The following is a 26,836-nucleotide window of genomic DNA, read 5'->3' as shown; positions in this document are numbered from 1 at the left end:
AACTCAAAGACTTGACAGAGGAGGTATGAGTGTGCATTTTAGCAATTACATCTTTCCTTGAGTTTGCACTATTAAATAAGAAAGAGAAGAAACTGTTTTCCACACATGCAAAAAAAAGAAAATCCCAGTCAGGGCCAAATCACCCATATACACCAAAAGATGTAAAAAGAGCCACGGGGCATGTAATGGTCCTACAAGGCAGGGGCAAATGCACCACACAACCTGCTCGAAGGAAGTAAGGTACACACACGGTGAGCACGTAAGGGCCCGCCGCACCTCACATCTCCTGCGGTACAACAGCAAGGCAGACACAGTCTCTGCCCTGCACGAGCGCACCTCCAGAGAAGGAGGGGGAAACGAAGGCACCACATGAAAACAGCTACAAGAGCTCTAAGTGCAAGGGACAGGGCATGATCTCGGAAGTCAGGGAAGGCTTCCTAGAGGACCTAATGTCCAAGCTCAAACTTGAAACTCGAGTGGAAATCTGTGTTTTTGTCTGCCCCAAATCCTTTCCCCACCTGCTCCTATGGCAATCCTTCCAACACGGGAGACCCTGACAGGAGCTGCAAACAAAGCATGCTGACCCCCAGGCCGCAGGGGGAGTAGGCATGAGCAATCAGGGCACCCCATCGACCGAGCCCACGGACTGATCCAACAGGTACTGTACTGACTGGCATGTGAGCCGAGGTAGGCTAACCAGAGGCCCTCTCTGGGATTTACATATTCTGCAGCTGGAAGAGAGAGAACACACACACATACACACCACTCCGTATATTATGTACAAATAGTTATAGAGAGGTAACTTTTAACCACATAAACCATGCACTGATCATGTGCCAAATTACCGATAGTGATTGCTTCTGTGTGGGTAGGGAGGAAAAAGGACATAAGAATGGGAAGATAGGAGATTTGGAGTTTATCTGAAATGATTATTTCCTTATAAGAGGGACAACGGACGATATGAAGGAAATATGGAAATATGTTAACAACTGGGGAAGACAAGTACACGGAAATTGTAATATTATCCTGTGTGCTCGGGGCGCGTGGGTGGCTCACTTGGTTAAGCGACCAACTTCGGCTCCGGTCATGATCTCACAGTTCATGGGTTCGAGCCCCACGTCGGGCTGTGTGCTGAATGCTTGCTCAGAGCCTGGAGCCTGCTTCGGATTCTGTGTCTCCTTCTATCACTGCCCCTCCCCCGCTTGTGCTGTCTCAGTCTCTCAAAAATAAATAAGTGTAAATATATATATATATATATATATATATATATATATATATATATGTATGTATCATCCTGTGTGCTCTTCTCTGTGCATGTGTACGCGTGTTTAATGTGAAAACAAAATAACTTCAATTAACATTTCAGTAAGAAGAAAACGGGTAAGAGCAGTCTTCTGGTTTTCCTGGCATTCAGTGTTCCACTAGGTGGTATCCCGGGGTCATAAATTCCTCCTGTAACCAAAGGATCCCCTTAACCCACTGTAGAGGGCTGAATGGTGGCCCCAAGAAGGATTTGGGGCAGAACGAAACACAGATTTCCCCATCCTAATCCCTGAAATCTGTAAATATTATTTCATATGGCAAGAGTGAATATTACCCTGTATGACGAAAGATGTGATAAGAATCTTGACAGGAGGTGCTTCTCCTGGATTATGCAGATGGGCCCTAAGTGTGATTATATGTGTCCTTGTAAGAGAGAGAGGTGGAGGGAGTTTTCAGAGAGAAGTCCATGTGACTCCGGGGGCAGAGACGGAGTAACAGGGGCCACAAGCTAAAGAATGCTTAGAGCCACCAGAAGCTGGAAGAGGCAAGGAATGGATTCTCCCCTAGCGCCTTCAAAATGAGTACAGTCCTGCCAACATCTTGATTGTGGACTTCTTGCTTCCAGAACTACATAAATTTCTGTTGCTTTAAAGCCACCAAGGTTTGGTTAATTTGGAAACTAATACACCTTTCATAATTTTTTCCACAATACTTTTCATTTTCATTCATTCACCATGTTTACTGGGTATCTACTATGTGCCAATTAACTGACCTAGGTAAGCACATGGCATGCCTTCAGTAAACAAAATAAAGATCCCTGCCTTCTTTAAACTTAGATCCTGTAAATAAGTAAATTATATGTTAAAAACTGGCAAATACTATGGAAAATAGAGCAAGGAAAAGGGGGTCAGGATTGTTGGAAAGGTGGTAGGTTATATTTAAATAGGTCGGTCAGGGCGGGCCTCACTGGAAAGGTAATATTTAGACATGATGGACATGAAGAAGGTAGCTGAAAGGATTTGCCTAGAGGAACACTCCAGGCAGAGGAAGCAGCAAGTGAAAAGGCCCTACAAACTAGAAAGGGATGTGCCTGGCATGTTCGAGGAACAGCATGGAGACCAGTAAGGTAAGGGGAGAATGGCCTGCAATGAGATCAGAAAGGTAAGGCAGGTGGGGGGGGGAGGAGGGGGGTAGTGGGCAGCAAATCCTTCAGGGACTTTTAGGGCACTGTAAACACTCTGGCTTTTAACGTGAGCGAACTGGGAGGTGTGGAAAGGTTCTGAAAAGTCTCTGTCTCTAGACCGGAAGCTCCCCAAGGGCAGGGACTCTTGCCTATTTTGTTCACTGATACACCGATGCTCAGCACTTGGTGAGACCTCAGAGAAGTATGTGCCAGAAGAATGGCCACTAGACTTTGTAGCCCTTCCTTCATCACCAGCTCACATCTAACCCACCTCGTGTATTCTTCCACACGGAGACAGACTACTTTGAAGAGGACAAATTCTGTTTCGACTGAAGCATCACACTAAATACTCTTTGGGCAACTAAAGATAATGATTAAATGTCAAGTGGGATTTGATTCCTTTCCTCATTCTGGACCACAAGCTGTTGCTGCTGGAAACAAGGGGGAAGAAACCGCAATAACAAGGCTGCCACAAACACGAGCAGTCTGTGGGAGCCGTGGCGGAGCTGGGAACAGCTGTATCAAGAACAGAAATGAGGCAGCCGGGCAGGGGGCTGCCGGGGTGACCTCAAAAGCTACCATGAGTTGCACCTTTGCCTGGTCCCTGCAACAAAGGGGAAACATAAGTGTTTGCACCCAGACCAGCCTGGGCACATAAAGACCATGCCACCAAGAGGTTCTGCTTGAACCCCAAATGAAAAAACTACCAGCTGAACTACCCACACACATAGCACCTATTAAAACTAAGGTCCTTCACAAGAAAGACCTAAATAAGTAATAAATCAAAAAGCCACCTGGATACACCTCGGAGCAAGTAGCCTTTTATTACTTTCTTTTTTTTTTAATGTTTATTTTTGAGAGAGACAGAGAGAGAGACAGAGACAGAGACAGAGAGTGAGCAGGGGAGGGGCAGAGAGAGAGGGAGACACAGAATCCGAAGAGGCTCCCGGTTCCCAGCTGTCAGCACAGAGCCTGATGTGGGGCTCGAACTCACAAGCCTGATCATGACCTGAGCTGAAGTTGGCCGCTTAACTGACTGAGCCACCCAGGTGCCCCTACTCTTTTTCTAAAGTAGTGAAAACAAGAATAACATCGACCATTTGGGGGTGCTTCAGCTGTGAGAGGTACTCTTTTAGCTGCTGCAGACATCATATGTAATCTTTACAACAACTCAGTACAGTAATGGTTTATCCTCATTTCAAAGATTAAGGTAAAACTGAGGCACAGAGTGTGCCCGTGGTCACACGGGTAAAGCGGCAGCAGAACCCGAGTCTGAATGGGGGCCTGTACTTAGGACGCTCCTGATAAAACAATAGCATAACTCCTTTGACCAAAGAGGATCAGATGTCATCCCTAGGATAATCTTAAGCCTCAGGAATGGCAGTGACAGGAGACAGTCCTTCGGAAGAGAAGCAGAGACCATCTGCGGACCACAAGCAACCTATAGGGAAGGAAGGGGTGAAGCTCTGGGAGGTGGGGGGCACCATTCGTTTTGACCACGGGCTCTCCCCACTCCTATCTACACAGCTTGTCCACCTGGGCAGCGGTGAGGCCACCTGGTGAGCACCTAACTGTATTTTAAAAGGTGACAGGAAAAGTTTAAAGGGTTACAGAAATCTGGAAAGAAAGTGAAAGAAACAGGCAGAAGCAGAAATCGCCTCAAAGCTTTGTCATGGAAAGGGTCCTCAAAGGAACTCACAATTAGAGTATAAAATCCTTTTGGCAAAAGCCACTGTACTTCTATTGCACCTCCTGACATCAAGACAGTGGAAGACACAAAGAGGAGACACAAGCAACGTGACACACAGGACACCGGGCACAGTCTTCAAAATACTCAGGGCATAACAATTCTACCACTTCCTAGCCATGTGGCTCTGGGGTAAGTCACTTCACCTGTCTGTCCTTTGGCTCCCTCATCACGGAAGTGGAATAAATACCTGCCCTGACAAATTTAACGAGCTGCCGTAAATAACACCCCTTTTCTCATTTTAAAAAAATCAGGAGAGGCTCTGCAGACCTAGTATATCCCCCGACCAACGTCCATAGCGACACGTGGTACAAACCTCGACGACGAAGAAAGGGCTACGGCACGGTCAACTCTTCTTGCCGCGGTGAGCGGTTACACAGATGTGGCTCGATTAGACCAAGGCAGAAAATTACAGAAAGTGTGCGGCTCACGGACCGTCCACGAACTACACGTGAAGGGATCCAAGTTGTCAGGTTTTCGAAGATTACTTCAACGTAACCGTGGATAGGGAAAACGGTGCTAGTCTGGATTAACGGCAAGACAATTTTCTAAGGATGATAGAGTCAGGGGGGCGCCTGGGAGGCTCAGTTGGTTAAGCAACTGGCTCTTGGTTTCGGCTCAGGTCACGATCTCATGGTCTGTGAGTCTGAGCCGCACACGAGGCTCCACGCTGACAGTGAGAGGTCTGCTTGGGATTCTCTCTCCCTCTCTCTGCCCCTCCCTCGCTTGTGTGCGTGTGCACATGCGTTCTCTCTCTCACTCAAAATACATAAACTTAAAATAAAACAAAATAAAGTGTTTTTTTTTTAAAGATGAATTCAATGGGATTTGCCCCCACGACCCTACACATTCCAGAAGACACATTAAAAGTAAACATGAAATCAACCACCTTCTCAGGCTGTCTTCTTTTCCACGTTACTTGTAAACATGTGTGGTGAAGAAAAAAAGTTAATTTGGCCCTCAAAACATTTCCCCCAAAGAACACTGCAGGGCAAACATAAAAACGGTAATATGTACAGCAAACTTTTCAGGCTACCTACTGGGGTTCCAGATATTTCTAACATGCTACTCAGCTCAACACCTTCCTCGGCTGTTTCTTGGCAAGTCTTTAGGACGCTTCTGTCAAAATTAGTCCCTGCTCTGAGCTGTGTTTCTAAACTAACATCTCTCTCCTATCCTAACCTATCCTCACTAAGCTTTTGCCATAATCATCCTCCCTTGCAATAGGACTGTCCTCTGCATTATTCCCATTATTCTTGATGTTCATGGAGTGGGCGAACACCTTTTATTAGCAAGGGAAAGTTCAGAAAAACAGTCATGGGAGTTTTTTCTGTTGTCGTTACCACTATACTTTAGTGGAGTACTATTTATCCTTATTATGTGCCAAACATGCTCAAAGTGAAGCAAAATGACCCTGAAAGGCTTGGTCAAAGCAGCTGAAATAGCAGAAGTAATTCTGCTGCTGTAAAGTAAAAGGCTGCTATAAACTGGCATAATAAGTCACGAATTGCTCTGGCCGAGCCGCCAGTGGCTGCAAAACCACGCCCTGGCTACAGGGATGGTCTCTGGGGAGTTTACTACACTTCTATAAAAAATTCTTAACCTCTTAACTGACCTAGTTTTATTTAATCTTCACCCCCTTAAAAATGCTTTGGGAAGGCATGATGTAGGAGAACATAAACTCAGACAGGCATTTACTGGTCTTTATTAGCTAAGCATTCTAGCAACTTATTTTCACTTTCATCCTCATCAGTAATTTTGTAACGCTTTATATCGAACCAGTTTCCAATATTAATAAAATTCAAACTATCACTGCTCTACAACATGCGATTGATCATTTCTTTTAAAAAAACCTTCTACAAATATATAAGAAATGCCTTAAATTGACCCGACCTTTTCCCAGTGACATCTCTTTACTTGATCCTGTACTAACACTACCGTTTTACAAAATGCGTTTAAGAGATGGAGAAAACTTTGGTACATTAATAAAATCTAACAGTTAATAATAAACAACGAGCCATTAACACTCACTAATAGGAGCAGACCACGGTGCCAATTTTGTTAAAGCACTACTAAAGCGCCAGGCTCTCACAATATAGAAAAAAGAACACCAAGAAATGTGGAACAAGAGCTCTGCCTCAGCTCCCGCCTGCTCTCTGCCAGGGGAGTGGAGGAGACGGGGGCCGGGGAATCCTTCCCCATATGGTTATCAGTTGCCGTTATGAACCAGGCACCACACTCTGTGTCTTCAAAAGCTTGGTCTCTTGAGACGCAGACACCTACACAACTGTCATTAGAGGAGGTATGCACGGTAGTGTGATGAGAGCACACAGAGCCGAAAATGCAAACCTCAGAGCTCCCGCCACAACCCCAACACCCACATTCCCCTCCCCTGACCAAATGGACAGGTCTCCCAGGCGCGTGGGCAGAGACTCGCCCATCACCACCAAGAGCGGACAGAACCACGGCATCCGTCCGGGGAGCTCACGGCACGGCCTGCACTACCTTTCTGGGAGCCAGAAGCAGCAGCCAAAGACTCTGAGGCTCTGAGGAGACGCACGGCCAGCCTCCCAGGACGGCCCCCGTGTCACTCAGGCAGTTATCTCCCCTCCGCACACACAAACCCCATTGTGTTTCTGAGTAACAACAGAAAAACAGGGCTTGGCTTGGGTGGGGAGCAAATCTGAACTCAGAGTTCCTTCCTCATTTCCTTATTGGCAAACTAGGTGTAAACAGTCCCTTTAGAAAGAGGCCACCTGAGAAAGTGGCATCTCCCTGACCACGGGGAAAAGACAGCCAACCACAAAAATACTTAAATTCTAACTTTCTGGAAAAAAGTAGTAACATAAATGCATACTTAAATGATTCTACTATCAGAAATTGGCTACTCGTTTTGTATTTTAAGTTCCAAGTCTAACATACAAGGCTCGGTATATTTAACATGGAGAGGTCAACGACATTTTTCTAATTACTCCACTATTCCCTACTTTATGAAATTATAAACCAGACCAGTGGGTAGAAGAATTTAACTCTTCAGAGTAGTTATAGGAAATTCAATACAAATATTGGGATATTCCAATCTAGGCAAATATGTAATGGAAACTAAACTCTTGAGTATTTTCTAAATACTCAGATTCAAATGACTTAACTTCATAACATGACCAGGGGCGCCTGAGTGGCTCAGTCGGTTGGGTGTCCTACTTTAGCTCAGGTCACGATCGCACCATTCCCGAGTTCAAGCCCCATGCCGGGCTCTGTGCTGACAGCTCCGAGCCTGGAGCCTGCTTCAGATTCTGTGTCTCCCTCTCTGCCCTACCCCTGCTTGCGCTCTGTTTCTCTCTGTCTCTTAAAAATAAAAAAAAAAAAAAAATTAACAAGTGAGGAAAAAAAGGTTAAAAAATAATATAACATGACCAGAGAGAGAGATGTGGTTGATCATATATGGTAAATTCCTAATATAGCAATACTTGACAGGTTTTTGAAGAATTAGACAAGTAGCCTCCTCAATACCATATCAATGTAATCTGCCTTGGGTGATTCAGAAAGCATCTGAATCAAGATTTCTTAAATATCTCTTGATCATCACTTAAGAAGGTCAACGATCAGTGCACAGAGCCTATGCTTGTGTCCCTAGCAGCACAAGCCATTCAACACGCTGCCTGACAAACCACCTTTTATTCGACCACTGAGCTGTCTGGATTCTGCTGACAACTGTGTACGTGAAGTACTTCCCTTTGATATTTTCAACAAATTTCAGTTGTCATTTGAGTTTTGATTTGTTTTGTCCCCTCAGGCCACTGTAAAACATTGGGAGTACATTTAAAGAAAAAAGAGCCAGGGAGCAGAACTTCCTGAACAAAGCAGTGCTGGATACGTTATAGCTCAGTTCCCTCATCTGCAAAATGGGGATGTGGCAGTATATCAAGAGTTACCAGCTCTCACTATAAAGCCCAATGACATCCTAAGATGTAATGAGTAAAAGACCTCATAAGGCTACTATAAAGCATCTAGAAGAGTACTTGGCACATAGAAACAGTTATCAAAATGTTAGTTGTTACTATTTGCATTATTGTGGTCACCACTAGATCAATTCAGTAGGCTAAATGATTTTTTTTTTTTAATATTGTTTAATGTTTATTTTCGAGTGAGAGAGAGCAAGCACGCGCATGCGAGCATGAGTGGGGGAGGGGCAGAGAGGGAGGGAGACACAGAGTCTGAAGCAGGCTCCAGGCTCTGAGCTGTCAGCACAGAGCCCGACGCGGGGCTTAAACCCACGAACCACAAGATCATGATCTGAGCCGAAGTCAGACACTTAACGGACTGAGCCACCCAGGCACTCCTAAATGATTTTATTAACAAAATAAATCAACCAGTTGGGTGGAGGGGAAACAAAAATTCTTTTTATTTTGGTGTTTGACCTCATAAATGAATAGCTAAGTCACGTTGTATATAATGTCTAAAGCAAGGAAAATATCACATACTCCGTGCTCATCAGCTGGTATCTGTAAGTACGTATATCAACAGATAACACCCAAAAGGAAGCTAAAGAAGGGACCGGAGAACCAAGTGAGAGAGGGACTTTTCTCATTTACCAGAGAGGTTCGTCCTAAAAACAGACTGCTAAGGGGTAGGGGAGGGCACAGAAATCATGATAACTTTAATATTCAGAGGTTATCAAACAGGTGAGAGAGCAGATCTGGTGTTGTACCCAACAGCAAAACTGGATTACTGTGTTGCAGCCACAGGAATAAAGACTTCAGCTCACTTTTAAGGAAGAACTGTCTGGTCAGACACTACAGGTCTCTGAAACACTATAGACGGTTTTTAGGAGGGAAGGAAGTCTGGGAATCCATAAGGTCCTTTTCTAATCTTAAATTCTAAGTCTCTGAACTAAGAGCACTTCACGATGACTACAATTTAAGGTAAAACTAAAGAACGCTTTCAAAGAAAATACCAAATAATGGTTAAGGTAATTATTCCAGAAAATGACAACAAGTAATATTGCCTTTTTTGGTGACTACCTTGCAAGTGCCCTTCCCAATCTTAAAATAATACGTTGTAACTTAAAAACACACCTGTTAGCTCCTCACTTGAAACCTAGAGTGTCTTTTACTGAAGGTAAGAACAATATACAGATAAAATCCACATGAGGAACATACCTCTTCTGTTTGCAGAGGTCCTGACCTAGAAGTAGAGCCTAGGAAAAAAGTGGGTGCCCAGCATAAAGAAAGGGTGGCATTCTCTCGTCCCTCCCTCCCAGTATCTCCCAGAGCAGGTGACAACTCCAACAGAGCTAGGAAAAAAAGCGGAAGGGGGTGAGAAGACATGAGCAGGCAAGATGGGAACACAGGATCAGTTTAAACTGCTAAATGTATAAGCCAGCAGCAAAAGTATGCCTCTTTTGTTGTTATGGTCAGCAAACTAGGTATTTTTTGGCTCGTACAAAACTGGATTATAAAACTTTGGAGAAAATAAAATTAAATGGCTTTAAACTGAAATGACTCAGAACTCAAGGGAAAAAAACCCTTCTTTAGGAATATATTAACTGGGATTCAGAACCCATAGTTGCCACAGGAGAAAAAAGAATAGACAGGATCAGCAATGTGGAAATAAGACGAAGCATATTTATAACCACAAAGAGATAAGTTTAATATTTTTACTAACTTCATCACAGTATTATGTATTGCAAAATCAAAATTTAATGGAACCCAAAATATTTCACCCTCAGCTTAAATTCAAAGCAGAATTTCTAAGTTCCCCAATGTCATAAACTGCTGCTCATCATATCTATAATAAAGAAAGATTGAAAAATGTGAACTTTTATGTAACAAATCCATTACTATGTTGGAAAGTTAGTTATAATATTTAATAACTCATGATCAATTTCCCCAGGAAACGACATGGAACTAGCAGGAAACAAGGCAGACTGACCAGCACTTTTTTTTTTACTTTATCTAGCTTCTGTTTCTTTCCCTTTTTCACACTGTCAGACACCTGAGATATGGCTACATTTTCACATTTTACACAGTTGTGCCTTTGTACATACTTGACACCTCTCCTTGTTTTTGTTTTTTAATTTGAGAGAGAGAGAGAGAGAGAGAGAGAGAGAGAGAGAGAGAGAGAGTTCAAGTGGGGGAGAGGGGTAGAGGGAGACAGAGAGACAGAATCCTAAGCTGGTTCTACATTCTGCAAGGAGCCTGACACCAGGCTCGATCCCACGACCCTGGGATCATGACCTGAGCCAAAATCAAGAGTTGGATGCTCAACCAACCGAGCCATGCAGATGCCCCATTTATACCTCTCCTTTATATGCCCTTCCCTTGGGTGGCTCAGTCGGTTAAGCGTCCAACTTCAGCTCAGGTCGTGATTTCACGGTTTGGGAGTTCGAGCCCCGTGTTGGTCTCTGTGCTGACACCTCAGAGTCTGGATCCTGCTTGAGATTCTGTGTCTCCCTCTCTCTCTGCCCCTCCCCCACTCACACTCTGTGTGTCTCTCTCTCTCTCAAAGATAAATGTTAAAAAAAAATTTTAATGCCCTTCCCTGTTGTCTTTGTGGTGAACTCCTATTCGTCCTTCAAAACTCAATTTGCCCATTACCTCCTTGAAGACTTCCTGTACCCAAATAGCTCATATATTGGATTTCCAAACTTTTCTCATCTCTTCACTACAGAGTTTGTATGAGAGCAATCTCCGTGGGATGCAGGGACATATTAGAAACTAAAACCCATGTCACTTGGTTTCACTTAAGATTCTACCACACATCTACTAAATTATTCTTGGTCAAATGGCCCTAAATGCTCTATCTAAAAAATGGGCATAAAATGTGAAGTGAGAGTTTCCAAAAACATGCCGTTAAGCCCTGGACTCCTTAGCAGAACCGTACTGAGAACAAAGCCTCTTACCATTATGATCCCAATGGAAGCAACTACAGTTACATCCCTAAAAGAAAGGTGGCAAATCATGAGGACAAAAAAGCAGCACATCCCCTAACCTACACTTCAGATGGTGTGTACAAGGTGACTACTCTTATAGGGCTCCTTGCAGCTAGGTCTCATGACACAAATCTCCATACTGGAAACCTTAATCCCATTACACTAGAGTAATCTGACTCAAGTAGTTAATGAAGTATTCTTTGAGTGAAACCCGGACAATAAAACATTCCCTTTAAGCACGTGAAAGAAAAAGTTCATTTGTGATTCACCATATACGTTATTTTTATTTAAAGGGTGATATTTACTCATCACTTCTTGTGATCTTTAATTCAGCATGACGCGTGGCCCCGACTTGCCTACACCATGCATATTAAGAGTGAACCCAACATATCAAGGAACCAAAGGTTCACCACAGTGACTTAAAGAAAAGAAAAACAAGAGGCCTAGAATTAAAATACTATGGTTCACGGTGGAAGAAGGATAGGAGAGAGGGGCACTGTGATAGCCATAGTCACCGGCAACTGCTAGCCACTGACAAGGAGAGACACCTGGGGCCTTATGGGGCATGAATTTACAGCGATGGACCATATAACATACACATGCAACACAAGTGGTCACGATTGATAATTGTGGAATCTGGGTCACAGGTATGTGGGTGTTACTCTACTATTGTCTCTACTTCTAAATGTTTGACATTTTCCATAATAAAAAGTAAAAAACACATTCACGAACACCACCAAATCAGTGATCTGAATCCCCCTTTTCAAAATCTTCCTTGAAATGGAGAAACAGACTTTAAGGTGGAACAGTGTTGCAGAAGTGACTACGGCATAATTAAAGAGTTAGTATGCTTAGGCTGTAGATGTGTATAGAAACTAACTTTGAAAAGAAGTCACAGGATTAATCAACATGTCTAAAACTAACATGCTCCAAAAAGCGGGCCACAGAGATGGGCATCAAGGTCAGCATTTCTGCAATGTCACTCGTACATTTCACAGGAGCTCTTCCAAATTCCTATTCTTCCCTCGGCTACCACCCTTCAGCCTTCTTCCCCACTCAGAAAACGTGCTGGCTACGTGTACCCATGCTGAGCAAACAGAGCCCTTTTTTTACACTGCATACAACAGGATGTTACAACAGGATGTTTACTGAATTTTTAAAGCATGTTGTGCATTAATATTTTAGGGATGATTTTATAATCAATATTGTCATCCTCCCAAAGGAGTCGTTTTCTTCATGGTATCTGCTGCTAACACCCACCCCAAATAAAAACTCTATTGGGACTGCCTTGGGTGTTATTTTTGCAAGCAATACCAAGTGCTAAGTTTTAAAAATATTAAGTATATAAGGGCCTATCTTGGTAGAACATTTCTAATTAATAATCTTTTATAAATGTTCCCCAAATCAAACAAATTAGAACAAAGATGAATATGTCTCTTTTAGCTAAGATCCAGAAGCATAAGGTGAAAATAAAGAATTTTCCTTTTAAATTAATTATCTAATTCATTTTAATTTAAAAATCATTGGAATTGGTTCTCTTTGTCCTCCTACTCAGACTGAGGTGAGGATGGTCATTAAAACTCAGAAACTTGGGGGTACGTGGGTGGCTCAGTCGGTTAAGCATCTGACTCTTGATGTTGGCTCAGGTCATAACGGGTACAGTTTCAATGTCGCAAGATGAGAAAAATTCTGGAAACGGATGGTGGCGATGGCTGCACAACAATGTGAATGGACTTACTACCAATGAGCTGGACACTTAGAAATGGTTACGATGGGGGGCGCCTGGGGGGCTCGGTTAATTTTGGCTGAGGTCATGATCTCACGGTTGGTGGGATCGAGCCCCACATCAGGGTCTGTGCTGACTGCATGGACACTGCTTGGGATTCTCTCTCTTCCTCTCTCTGTCCCTCCTCCGCTGTCTCTCAGTCTCTCTCAAAACAAATCAATAAACATTTTTTAAAAAATCAGAAATGTAGATATTTCTTTCTGTTCTTGGTTTGTTTTTCTTTCATATCCTTCTCAAAATGAATCTCATTTAAACATCAGGATGTAAAGACAATCCATTCTGTGAAGGCTTTGTTTCTCAATAAGAAAAAAGAAAAGAAAAGAAAAAGAAGAAAATCTCCATAGTAACCCTGAACATGACTAAGCTGTAGAACTTCCTAATACCTCCAGACATGAGCAATACCTCTCATAACCTCCATTATGAGTCACCCTTGACCATGCCAAATTCCCCACAAGCACATATGCCCCAACGGATCGAGCTTCTGCATCATCCTTCTTCCAGCAGCCCCAACCTACTCTCCCAGGATGCTGAATTAAAGCAGAAGATATGCTCACAGGACTCTCCTCCACATTCGAAGCTTAAAGAAGAGCATGGCCCTGTCTTACATGCAATTCATATCCGAATAGGGGGTTCTCACACTGATTTCTTCTATAATATCTACCCTCTTCAACCAGCCCCTTACAACTGACTTCTCCTTCCATTCACTAACCCTAACAACTTCTAAAAACGTGTATCTGGTTTGTAAGACTAGAGAAAGGAAAGACACTGTATCTAAAATCTGCATTTACTAAGATGTTCTGCCCTTTGTCCCTGACCCCTGACTTTTCAGGAAGAAATCTTTCTTTCCGATGTCTGCCATCCTCAATTGTGTTAACCCCAAAAGGCTCCTGTTGGTGTCAAGAACAGCAGAAGGTCCTTTGTTCAGATAAAGCAAGCATATGTGTGTCTTTATCTCCTTAAAATATACATAAAAACAAATAATACTTTAAAAAGATTGTCTGGGGGCGCCTGGGTGGTTCAGTTAGTTAAGCGTTCAACTTCGGCTCAGGTCATGATCTCGCAGTTTGTGAATCTGAGCCCCACGTTGGGCTCTGTGCTGACAGCTCAGAGCCTAGAGCCTGCTTCGGATTCTGTGTGTCCCATTCTCTCTGCGCCTCCCCCACTCACACTCTGTCTCTCTCTCTCAAAAATAAACATTAAAAAAGATTTTTTTTGGGGGCGCCTGGGTGGCGCAGTCGGTTAAGCCTCCGACTTCAGCCAGGTCACGATCTCGCGGTCCGTGAGTTCGAGCCCCGCGTCAGGCTCTGGGCCGATGGCTCGGAGCCTGGAGCCTGTTTCCGATTCTGTGTCTCCCTCTCTCTCTGCCCCTCCCCCGTTCATGCTCTGTCTCTCTCTGTCCCAAAAATAAATTAAAAACGTTGAAAAAAAAAAAAAATTTAAAAAAGATTTTTTTTTTTTAAATAAAAAGATTGTCTGGGGGGGCACCTGGGTGGCTCAGTGAGTTAAGCACCCAACTCTTGGTCTCAGCTTGTGTCATCATCTCGCAGTTCGTGGGTTCGAGACCCATGTTGTGCTCAGTGCTGACAGCATGGGACCTGCTTGGGATTCTCTCTCTCTGCCCCTCCCCTGCTTGCTCACTCACCCTCTCACAAAAATCAATAAATAAACTTAAAAAAAAAAAAAAAAAAGATTGGCCAATCAATGGTAACAGCAGGAATGATGGCCATAAAATTATTTTATTTCTGTATTTAGTCAGTCACTCTCATACATACACACACACACACACACACACACACAAAGTTAGAATTACTATGTGTTGGTATAAGACTATCATGTCCACCTCTGACGTAAGCCCTAGGAGGTACTATTGCTAATCCCTTTATCAAATGAGAAAGCCTAAAATTTAGAAACTTACAGTGACCGAGTCCGTGAATGGTGGAACCCGTGTCTACCTTAGTTTGAAACCTAAATTCCTTATTCCCACACCATTTGACTTCTCCAAACACTGAGAGCCTTTCTGAAAGGAAAGGAGGTTAAGGTTCTAATTCAAATTCATTCTAGTTAATACCAGTTAACTACTAGTTAACTACTTGTTAACACTAGTAACTTAAGGTAATTAAATTCCACCCCCCCCCCCCACCCTCCTGGAAGCACTCACAGACACTTGTGTGAGATGTAAGCTGAGTCTTGTTGTGGATGGATATGCTTGTGAATTATCTTCTCTTGTAGCTACATTACATATCAAACACTTTCTAATGGCAATGTAGTAATCAGTGGAAGAGGAAGACTCACACCAACACTTCACCCTGCCACCATCATGTATCCTGGGCCACAATTCTCCCCCAACCCCCGCCTCTCCTATGAGAGTCCTGATGGGTGCATCTATTCATGGTTTGGATAATCAGAGACAGTACCTTGTTACAAATACACTATCCTATGAAGATGGCATGTCAGCCACCCAGCAACAGCAGAGAGTCAAACATATGACATTTACAGTTGCCAGTTAGAAATCAACAATTTCCACACCTCTTCTAAGAGGCATTTCATAATCTTTCATTCTAGTTTCATTTCACTTTCATTTCATTTCACTTCTTTGCTGTCTCTCTTTCATTTCACTTCTTTGCTGTCTCTCTAGAAACAAACTCTTGGAGGTTAAAAACTGTATTTTTCCATTGCTTTAAAGGTGCATATATAGTCTAATTAGTGCTGTGGTTTCTCAATGAGTCTACAATTTACCTAGCAATTCAAATCAAGAACCTAGAAGGCATTTTTCTATCCCAAAATTTTCCTCATGCTTTGCATGTAATTATCAGTAATCCTGTCTCTCAATCTTCAAAACACATCCCCAAATGCATCTATCCACTTCTCTCCATCTCTCCTTTCACCTCTTACCTGGAAAATACCACAAGAGCCTCCTGCCAGTCAGACCCCACCCCTTGCTTCTCTTCTTGTCCTCCATAATCCATTCACTACACAGCAGCCAGTGTCAGATTATGTAACTTTCTGAAAGAGAAGTCTTTCAAATGGCTTGCCATTATGCCAATCATATAGTCCAGAGTCTTTACCCTGTTTTGGAACCTAAAATCCCTGCCTTCCCTGACATCATGTCCCTTTTTCTAGTATTAGGACTTTCACACCATCTTTTCCAACTACCTGGAAAGCTCCTCCCACCAGGTCTTCAAATAATTGGATACTTCTTTTCATTGAAGTTCCAGTTTAGGGGCGCCTTGGAGGCTTAGGAAGTAAGAGTCCGACTCTTGATTTTGGCTCAGGGCATGATCTCACAGTTCATGGGATCAAGTCCCACGTGGGGCTCTGAGTTAACAGCATAGAGCCTGCTCGGGATTCTCTCTCTCCCCCTCTCTCTGCCCCTCTCCTGCTCATGTGCACACACTCTCAAAATAAATAAATAAACATTAAAAAAAAAAGTTATTCTTCATCATTCTTTGTCATTATAACTTGTATTATAGCTCTGTGATTATTTGATGTTTTCTTTCTTGTCTGTTTGCTTATTTATCATCTGTTTCCCCAATGTAAGTGCTACCGAGAGAGAGGAATTAGACTTGTTCTTTGCTATATATCCCAGTGCATAAAACACATACTTGACTACAGAAGGTGCTTCATAAATGCTGGCTATCTTTAGAACAGTGACTTATCAGTTGGGTGGATGTTAATTAAACTCAATACCTATGAATCTTTTTGTTATTATTGTTTTAATCAAAACAATTGTCATTGGTAACCTTGATAATTTACCTGTTTACTCACATCCTTATCCATGTTTAAGAATTTATACCTCTGACTTGTTCCAAAAAGAATGTAAAGCAGCTGACTATGACACTGCATTTGGTTTAAAAGGTCAAAGCATCTCCACATAGGACATTATAGGAAATACCTGACCAACACTCTTCAAAAGTGTCAAGGTCATATGAACCACTGAAAGACTGAAAAACTGCCACAGACCAGAGGAGAAAAAGGAGACATGACAATCAAATGAAATGTGGTACTCTGGACTAAATCCTGGGACAGGAGAATGAAAAATGCTAGTAAAAAACACTAATGAAAAAGCCAGTAAAATCCAAATAAATTTTGAAGTTTAGATCAGAGTAACGTGTTAATGTTGGTTTCTTAGTTTTGACAACTCTGTCATGGTAACGTAAGATCTCTGGGAAACTGGGTGGGGCCACATGGAAACTCCCTGTACTATCTGTATAACTTTTCGCTAAATAGAAAATTATTCCAAAATAAAAAGTTTATTTAAAAAAATCAACATCTCAGGGTGCCTGGGTGGCTCAGGTCACGATCTCACAGTTCACGAGTTCAAGCCCCACATCTCGCTCACTGCTGCCAGCACAGAGCCTGCTCTCGACCCCCTGTCTCCACGTCGCCCTTCCCCCACGCGTGCACATGGGCTCTCTCTCAAAAATAAACATTTAAAATAAACACGTCCATCAATCAACATCTCCATACAGAAAAAAAATTCAATGTACTTTGACCACAGTTTGGCATTTTATTCCGAATAAAACAGAGTGTAGGCCGTTGACTTACTGCTTTGAACCCATGTAACAATTTAAATGTAAAAGCACAGTATTATTTAATATTTGTCTCCTCACATTTGCGACCACAAAAGTAATTTTAAAACGACCATGCAGATGTATTCATTGCCTCTAATAGCACATTAATTCTACAGGCATGCCGAAAGAAGCGTCATCCCTCCCATTTTCTCTAGCAGGATGCTGCCCTATGCAATTAGAACCTCCACTGGCCAACCAGGTTGGGAGAATCTTCCGAGTCCCTATCAATCTGCATTCTGCCCATCGCTTCTTCTCTAAAAGGAGGAAGCACTAATGTTCTTAAGTGCATTGCGTCATCAGACAACATAGCTTTTACTTGACAATTCACATGTAGCCAGTATTTCAAGAAGTCTTTCTAGACATTATTCTCGAATTTTCTGTTAACTGTTGACAAAGTTATTCCCTATTCATTCACTTGATAAACAATTACATCATACAGCAGTTGGGATCACACTGAACTTGGATAGCAAACTGGATTATAAATTTAAAAATATGAAAGCAAATTCCAGTGTAATGTTTCTACACCCAAGAGAGGTTTCATCATTTCATAAACACACCCAAAACCAAGGCACAAAGTACTGCAACCCACCCATTTTACACATAATTCTATAAATGTGATGTAAAAATCATCTTCACACAGAGTACCTGAAATACCAGCATTTATTCTGGCTTCCATTACACACACACACACACACACACACACACACACACACACACACACACACACAGGTATACTGTTTCACAGGTCATGGTGATCTCATTTAAGTAGGAGACTATTAAACAGTCAAGAAAATGACGATGTGAAAAGAAATTAAGCCATTTGAAAGGCAGAAGTTGGACAGGTGAAAGGGAGTGGCACAGATTAAACCACTTAAATGAAAAAATAGAGGAAGAGGGGAAATTTGTAACACTTCTCTGGGTATTTTGTGGTTTTGCAGTTGTCCGACCCTGGGCCAGTCCCTTAAATATTCTTAGTCTACGTTCTTTATCTACAACATTAAGATAGTAATGCCAGTCTACCCACTGAGTTCTTCTTCTTTTTTTTTTTTTTTTTTTAGGGATAAACAGAACCCAGTAAATGAAGCACAATTTAAAAATTTTTCAGTTGGCTACTTTTCAGCCAAAATGAGCTTTCAGAAAACTAAAAAAAATATTAAGTATAACACTATACTCTGGAACTGGGTAAAGCAGAAAGCAACTCTAGCCAGCTAGAAGCTGAAAAATATTCTTGGGTAAGCACTTACCTTGGAGACTTGTCGAAGCCACCTTAAATACTCTGTGAATGTATCAAAACAAATGTAGTAAGTCTGGCTTTGGGGTCCAGAGGAGCTAAATGCTAAACAGTGCTGGTGCTTTTTCACTTCTTCTACCTATAAAAACAGAGACAAAAACGCATCAGGAAAGCAGACCATTTACATAGTTCATTAACCATACCTTAGGTCAGTGAGCCTACACAGATTTGCATCTTTCCCCATATATGTTCCTCTTAATACCTAAAACACGTAAGTTCCCGAGTCTGACTAACCAACTTGAATTACAAGGAAATCGAAAATGGGGAGTTTTATCTTCTTTAGATTTCCCCACAGTAGTCAAATTCTCTTCTTCCTGTTTAGATTGGAACAGACACCCTTTCTTATCTTTCTATATCCTCACAATAGGCTGCTGGGGTTCTTCCTTCCTTTGGGAGGAGTTTTACTTAAGACTTAAGGATTTTTACTGCAGAAGGATTTTTACTTTGAGCGACTTTTGTATTAGTCTGCATTACAACCTTTTTTAAAAAGAGGTCTTCAAGCGTGTTAAGTTTTTAAAAATTTAACGTGAGATTGAGTTTAACATGAAAGAAAACTCTACCATAAGAACTTTCAAGTCCTAATAAGGCAGCGATACAGTCAAATCAAATTTCCACTCCCAGTAAATGCTTCCTAAGCAGGAAAAGTCCAGACAATAAAGTAACATGGTATTCCACAAGCTCCTATGCTGCAGTTACAAAACTGATCACAAGTCATAAAGAGTAAGAATTTTCAAAAAGATCAGTATCACAGACTATGTTCTGGGACCAAAAGGCAATTAAAAGTTAGATGTCAATAATAAAAATTCCATTCAAAATCCAAGTGTACTGGGGTGTCTGGGTGGCTCAGTCGGTTAAGCGTCCAACTTCAGCTCAGGTCATGATCTCACAGTCTGTGAGTTTGAGCCCCGCGTCGGGCTCTGTGCTGACAGCTCAGAGCCTGGAGCCTGCTTTGGATTCTGTGCCTCCCTCTCTCTCTGCCCCTCCCCTGTTCATGCTCTGTCTTTCTCTGTCTCAAAAATAAATAAAGACATTAAAAAAAATTTTTTTAAAAATAAAATAAAATCCAAGTGTACTTAGAAAACTAGTAACACACTTCCAAACAACTAAGTAAAAAAAAAAAAAATAATAGAAATTTAGATAGTCTTAGAACTGAACGATTAAAAAAATACATATCAAAATTTATGGAATGCAACAAAAGCAGTACATAGGGGAACATTTATAATTTTAAATACTCACATTAGAAAAGAAGGCAGAAAATTATTTTGATTGATACATGTCTCAAGAACTTAGGGGGAAAAATACCAAACCAAAAACTGAATAAATTCAAGCCATAATAAAGGTGACATCAAAAAGCAGAAATTAATGTCATGAAAACCAAATATACAACAGAGAACATGAACATTAACAAAATACTGGTTCTTTGAAAAGGCTAATAACAAAGTAAATGTCAACAGATATTAGTTCATGATATCAGCTGAAGACAGACATTAATAACATTAATAATGAAAAGAGAGATAGGCCTACAGATTAAGCAGAGATTAAAAAGAACATTATAAACAATTCTGTGGCAAAATCTCAGAAAAATACATTTTACTAACACTAAATCAAGAAAGAAAAAAAACCGAAGGCCTACATAGTCCTATAATCATTTAAGAAACTGAATAAACAAACTTTTCCCCAAGAAATATCAGGCCCATATCATTTTATAGATGAATTCTATCAAAGTTCCAAGAAAGAGAACATTCCAAATTTGTGCAAACTCATCCACCCAACAAAAAATGAAGAAAAATACCACAAATTATTCTATAACCAAAAACAGATCAGAGTAGTAACAGAAAAAAATAATTATAGGCGAGTCTCAGTTATGAACACTTATCTTGAACAAAATGTTGCATCACAATCCAGAAATACAGAAGGAAAAAAACTATATCAAAAACAAATTGGATTTACCTCAGGAAAGGCAAGATGATTTAACATTATTGGAACTATAAAATCGTTAATCACATTAACAAATTAAAGAAGAAAACCAGGGGCGCCTGGGTGGCTCAGTTGGTTAAGTGTCCGACTTTGGCTCAGATCATGATCTCACAGCTCATGGGTTCGAGCCCCGTGTTGGGCTCTGTGCTGACAGCTCGGAGCCTAGAGCCAGCTTTGGACTCTGTGTCTCCCTCTCTCTCTGCCCCTAAACCACTAGCATCCTGTCTCTGTCTCTCTCAAAAATAAAATAAATAAACATTAAAAAAAGAAGGAGGATGAGGAGGACGAGGAGGACGAGGAGGAGGAGGACGAGGAGGAGAAGACCATATGATCATCCCCACAGCTGCAGAAAAAGCATTTGGTAACATTCACCACCCATTCATCATTCATGATAAAAACTCCCAGCAAACTAAGAACACAAATAACAACTCAAGCTGACAAAGTGTATTTATCAAACATCTAAGGCAAACTTCAGTGTTAATGATGATATACCACTCTCTTTAAGATCACTGAGAAGACAAGTATCTACTGTTTCTACTCAATACTATACTAGAGTCCTGGCCATTACAGTAAGACACAAATATGTATTAAAGAAGAAAAAAATTGTCATTATTTGAATATTACATGATTAGCTACATAGTACACTCCAAAGATTCTATAGACAGTATATTAGAATAAATAAGAAAATTTAGCCAAGTGGATGAATATAAAATCAATACTCAAAAGCCAGCTGTATTTCTATACACTAAAGACAAAATATTTTTTAATGGGACTTAAGCTAATCAATATAGACAGAAATTAGACCAGTGATTTCTGGAGGATGAGGAAAAGAGTGGAAGGAAGGGGGATAAAAGGAGGACAAGGAAACTTTCAAGGGTGATATGATCATTCTTATTCACTGTGGTGATGGTTGAATGGGTGTGTTTAGCTAGCTATACTGTTATCAAATTATCATCAAAATGTGCAGTTTAATGTCTGTCGATTATACCTCCATAAAGTTTGGTGAAGATGCAGAGAAACAGGAACACTTGTACACTGATGTGAGTGTAAAATGGTACAACAACTTTGAAAAGCAATTTGACATCATCTTGTAGCATGTGCATATGCCCTATAGTCCAGTAACTGCACCCCTAAATGTGTATCTAAGAGCAGTATTTCTCAAGGAAGTAGTTTATTTTAAGGATTTTGAATTAAACAGTTCATTGTACATTGTGCAGGACTGTCTAATACTTCGTGTGACTTTTTTTTTCACTGAGCCCCTGCCCTGTAAAGGCCGATAGTGTCCCCTTGCACCAAATATATTGGTATTAACCAAACACTCTACTTTCCACGTTTCCCAGACTTTCCGCAGTCAAGGTGAAGTCATGTGACTAGTTCTGGCCAATGAGCCACGAGCAGAAGTGGCATGTGCCACTTCTGCATCCAAATATACAAAAGCCAGTTTATGACTCTCCAGTTACCTCTTCCCTTGCTTAAGCACCAAAGGAAGGTTGCATGTTCCAAATGTTACAAGGGAGCAGAGCAGGCTGGGTCCCTGTACAGTTATGTGAAAAAAGAAATCTCTACCAATCTACAGTGGACTTTTAGTGGAATGAGAAAATTTAAGTCACTGACATCTGGGGGGGATTTGTCACCATAGCACAATTTAGCTTACATCAACTGATACGTTGACTGTTCAATCACTTCACAATCAAAACACTTGCACATATTATCCAATGTCCCCTTTGGGCACAGTACCTCTGAGAACTACTGTCCTAGAAAAGCTACTTGTGTACCAGGAGGTATATCAACATAAGCCCATTTTGGCAGAATCATTTATAATGACAAAAAACTAGAAGCAACCCAATGTCCAACAGGAAAATTACTTAAGAAATTATGAGAATTTAGAACACTTACAGAGGGAAACGTTATACAGAAATGAAAACCACATACAGAAAGCAACATAGAATCTTATTATGAAACATAATACTGAGTGAAAAAATTCAATCACAGAAGCCCACACATGGTATGATACCAATTTCATTCAGATCAAAAACAAGCAAAACATAGTTACATCATAAAACTTATTTTAAAAAAGAAAATGATGAATACATATTCTAGGACAATGGGTGGATACCTTTGGGGTTGGGGGATACCAGTGGGGCAGATGTAAAGAGAACACAGGTAGAAAACATTGGTGTTTATATGGCTGTGATTCCTAAACTGAATAGCAGTAGGTAAATGGTTATTCAATTTATTATGCATCATAATTTAACAAATATTAAGTAAAATATTAAAATGTTACATCTAAAAACCGATGTTAAATTCTACAGGATAAATTAAATATAATGTAATACTTGCACAATGAATAGAAACTTATCTATTAAATAATTTTCCCCAACAATGAAATTTTAAGAGTGCTTCATTTAGCTTTATATTTGGAATTCGACATTTGAAAATGTGAATTAATGATCATGCTCAAGTAGTGTTGTGTTTGATTTATCAGCAATTATTGCTAGGTTATGGCCAATCTATCTCACACTTCATTTCTAGCTCTGCTTCATAAATATTTTAAAAACAAAACCAAAAACCTTCCATTTACTCTTAGCTTTTCCTTCAACAGAATAAAACGGAATGAGCAGAATGAAAAAAGGAACAGATACACATTAATGAAAACTCAGACGGCAAAGAGTGAGTTATTTTTCCCTAACTCGGTCAACAGGTTTTAAAAGACTGTTTTTCGACATACTCAATTATTTTTAAAGGCATAGTACAAAACAGGTTTTACAAGGTTTGTCTGTGAGAAAAGGAAGCCATTTCAATTCATTCAATGGTAGAAGTCCATCCAATAACAGGCCTGGGAAACAAGACAAGTCTCTAGCCCTGAATGAAAATGCTAATTATAACTTGATCTTCTGAACCTTATCTGAACATTCCACTACTTTCCTGCCTCAGCTTCTCTGAGCACAATAATCTTTCTGGCCATCTCCTTCATATGTCAAAAGATTTTTCACCCTTCAAGTTCCACCATAATTGCTACCTCCTTCATCACAGAATTCCCTGATTCCCCCAGAACAAAATGTAATCTCTCTGCACTACTTTTTTGCATCTCTCTTAGAGCAGATTTTATAGTGTCCATCCTTCGTCTCCGGATAGTAAATTATAAGCAATTCAAAGGCAGGGATGATGACTTATCCATCTTGGTATTTCTGGGGCACCAAGCAAAGTGGCTTCCCCACAGAGGTTATTTAATAAATAGTTATATTAAATTTGCCTAAGCAAACACCTAACATCATAGAGAAGAAAGAAATAGACTGTTGACCTAACAGGGCATCAAACATCAAATATGCATTTTTAATGATGACCTATTGGAGTAGTAACAATGACCAATTTTTCAGAATTCAATCCAAAGGACAAAATCTTCAGTAATAAGACACCAGTAACTCTTCAATGCTCAGACAAAAGTTAAGTAATGGCTTCAAAATAGATGACTGAAATAGATCTAAATGTACCTTGCAGCCTGGCCAGAATCTTTTTTAAATGATCAAGTATTAGTCTTCTTAGGATTAGACTGTCTAATAGCAGAGGGGCGGGTAGGGAACTGACATGGGCTATTCACATAAGGAGAGACTACTTTAAATTATGAATGAAGAATGAATTTGCTACATAGCAAGTGAATAATAATGGCATTTACTACTGCACACATCTGATTTTACCTAATTCATTCCTAATCCCTGGAATAAACAGATCAAATATTTGCCAATTTTAAAAAGTTCACTTCAACAAAAGTGGTGTTTTTATTTTCCCCTCTATTTATATCCTCCACGTTCTGCTGTCTTTCCCATGCCCATTCAGGGAAGAAAACAGTAAAGAAAATATTTGCTTAATATGCCCCCAATTTTCACACACCCTTTTCTTCATCCAAATTTGCCTTCCCATTTATTAAAAGATTATCCTATCATTTAAAAATCAGGAAATACTAACATATAATTATGGTAATGATACATCTACCAACACTTGGGAATTAATAAATTGACATGGCAAAAAAAAGAATGTAACATTTTCCCAAGCAATTTGGTTCTATTTCATAAATGATAAGAATAAAATAATTGACATGCCCAAAGAAAAGCAGCTAGCAATGTTGGGAATAACTATCAGCCATATCACAGCTCTTCTCTGAAACAAGGTAACATTTCAATTTCAAAAATTATGAATGGCTAAACTGATAAACTAAAAAATGCTAACTTCACTGGTCACTAAACAAAAATAAACAGAGAGGTAGGGCAAAGTTGGATCAAAGATTCATGCAAGAGAGAAAGAGTCTAACCTTTGGTAAGAATGCTTGAATGATCCTTAAGCCCCGGACTTAAGGATCATTATTCTATCCGACACAAGATACACTCAAGATATCAAGCGATGTCTGCTAATAAAGAATAACTTCTCATCTGTAGCCTAAAATATAACACTGACTTTTAGTTGCTCTGTTTCAGGTCTGTAAATAAGATGCATGTACCAATAAAGTGATCGTCACCAGGGCCTCGCGTGAGCCGATGCGTGGCCATTTTCCACAACTCCACCATTCAACAATGCCCACTGGTGGAGCAAAACAGGAATTGAGTAAGACCTCAGATGAGTGAAAACCATGGACCCCGTGTTACAGAAATGGCTCAAAGTGAGCTTAATAACACTGGGGAACCCGTTAGCATTTTGTTCATTTTAAACTTACTTTTCCACCAATGAGAGGCAGAACATGCATCTTTCCGGCCCAGCTGTCTTTCACAGATGACACCATCAGGCAGGTCCCACACAGGATGACTTGGCGTCTGGCCCATCGGTTCACCGGCAACTGCATTTTGCCTTTACGGACGTTATACATTCCTGAGAGCTGAATCCGTTCAGAGCCACCAGTGCTGTGGGGTTTTCCTGAAACAAACACGCAAACATCTGAGTCCAAAGAAATGAGTTTTCAACTCGTTGGCATACCAGATAAACCACCTGGACCACAGAGAATAATTATGGGCAACGACCTAATTTATAATCGAGAGAGTCTGAAATGTGCAGTAATACAACTATGGTAAGAACTACCACATCTATTTCACATGTGCATTTTAATTTTGGGCGAAGAAGAGCTTTTTCCTTAAAACCCAAGGAAATGACCATTTTAACTCCTTTGTTATAACCCAAGTGTTATTTTCTTCTATATCCTCCACCATTTTTGTTTACATTTAAAAAAGGGATGACTTCAAGATTTTTATAAATGGCTCGAGTTAATGTCAGTACACTTAGAAGAAAACATTACAGACCAAGATAGGAAAATAACCTTCAAGATTTGGCATTTAATGAAACTAATCTGTTGTAATGAAATTAACTGATGACATTCTTCCTTCTACACCGACTCAATGTACACGTACTATTAAGGAGATGGAAAATAAGTAACTTTTCTAATAAGAAAATACTACTTGGTGGCAATGGTTAAGTCCTCAAAGACAGACTTAATGCCAATTCTATGAAGGTTGGTGAGTGGTGCCTCTTGTGCCTCAGGAAGACAGAGACACAGGGAGATGCACTGAGCCTCGGAGACAAAGAGGGCACTGGGAAAGATCTTAAGAGTCTTTATTTCCAAGCTGGAAATGAATCTGGCAGAATGACTTGCAGACAAGTCCCATCAATTAGATGGGAGAACTCCTGTGACTCACGTGTCACAGCGTTATAAACAAGGAGAAAAACATTGCCAGTTGTAGACATTGAATGTATAGTATCAAAGAGGACCGAAACCCACTCTCAGAAATAAATTAATGAGAGACACGTGTCCTCGCATAGGACCCAAGCCAGAAGTGTTCTATTTACTTGGAAATTTGCCTAGTTGCCAAAGGCTAGCAGAAGAAACATATTCAAGAGACATTATATTCTTATGAATATTAAGAACTAACATAAATACCAAGTAGTTTTGGTAGATGTCTAATACCTACTGGAGAAGGAAACGAAAAGAGCACCAGCACCAAAAATAGATCTCAAGAGATCCAGCGTGTTGGAACCATCCCAATACATACCTTTGGGCAGAAATAACAAAACCAGCAGGTTTGAATTTCACTTCCTCTTTCTCCCGGT

At 40.7% G+C, this 26,836-nt stretch overlaps 1 protein-coding gene across 1 annotated transcript in view; it reads right to left on the bottom strand.

Moving 5' to 3' along the window:
- Window positions 1–26,836, bottom strand: part of PHLPP1 (PH domain and leucine rich repeat protein phosphatase 1) — a 212,597-nt gene that overhangs the window by 83,090 nt on the left and 102,671 nt on the right. Inside the window, exons 2-3 of the mRNA XM_019463835.2 lie at window positions 25,455–25,651; window positions 18,726–18,851 (exon numbers count right to left, since the gene is read on the bottom strand). Of these exons, the coding sequence (XP_019319380.2) occupies window positions 18,726–18,851; window positions 25,455–25,651 (323 nt within the window). The remainder of the gene's footprint in view (window positions 1–18,725; window positions 18,852–25,454; window positions 25,652–26,836) is intronic.

The sequence above is a fragment of the Panthera pardus genome, unplaced genomic scaffold (genome assembly GCF_024362965.1).
Source record: "Panthera pardus isolate Hobbes unplaced genomic scaffold, ASM2436296v1 HiC_scaffold_15, whole genome shotgun sequence".
NCBI lineage: Eukaryota > Metazoa > Chordata > Mammalia > Carnivora > Felidae > Panthera > Panthera pardus.
Note: the sequence above shows the minus strand (reverse complement) of the source record. Positions and strands in the feature narration are given on the sequence as shown.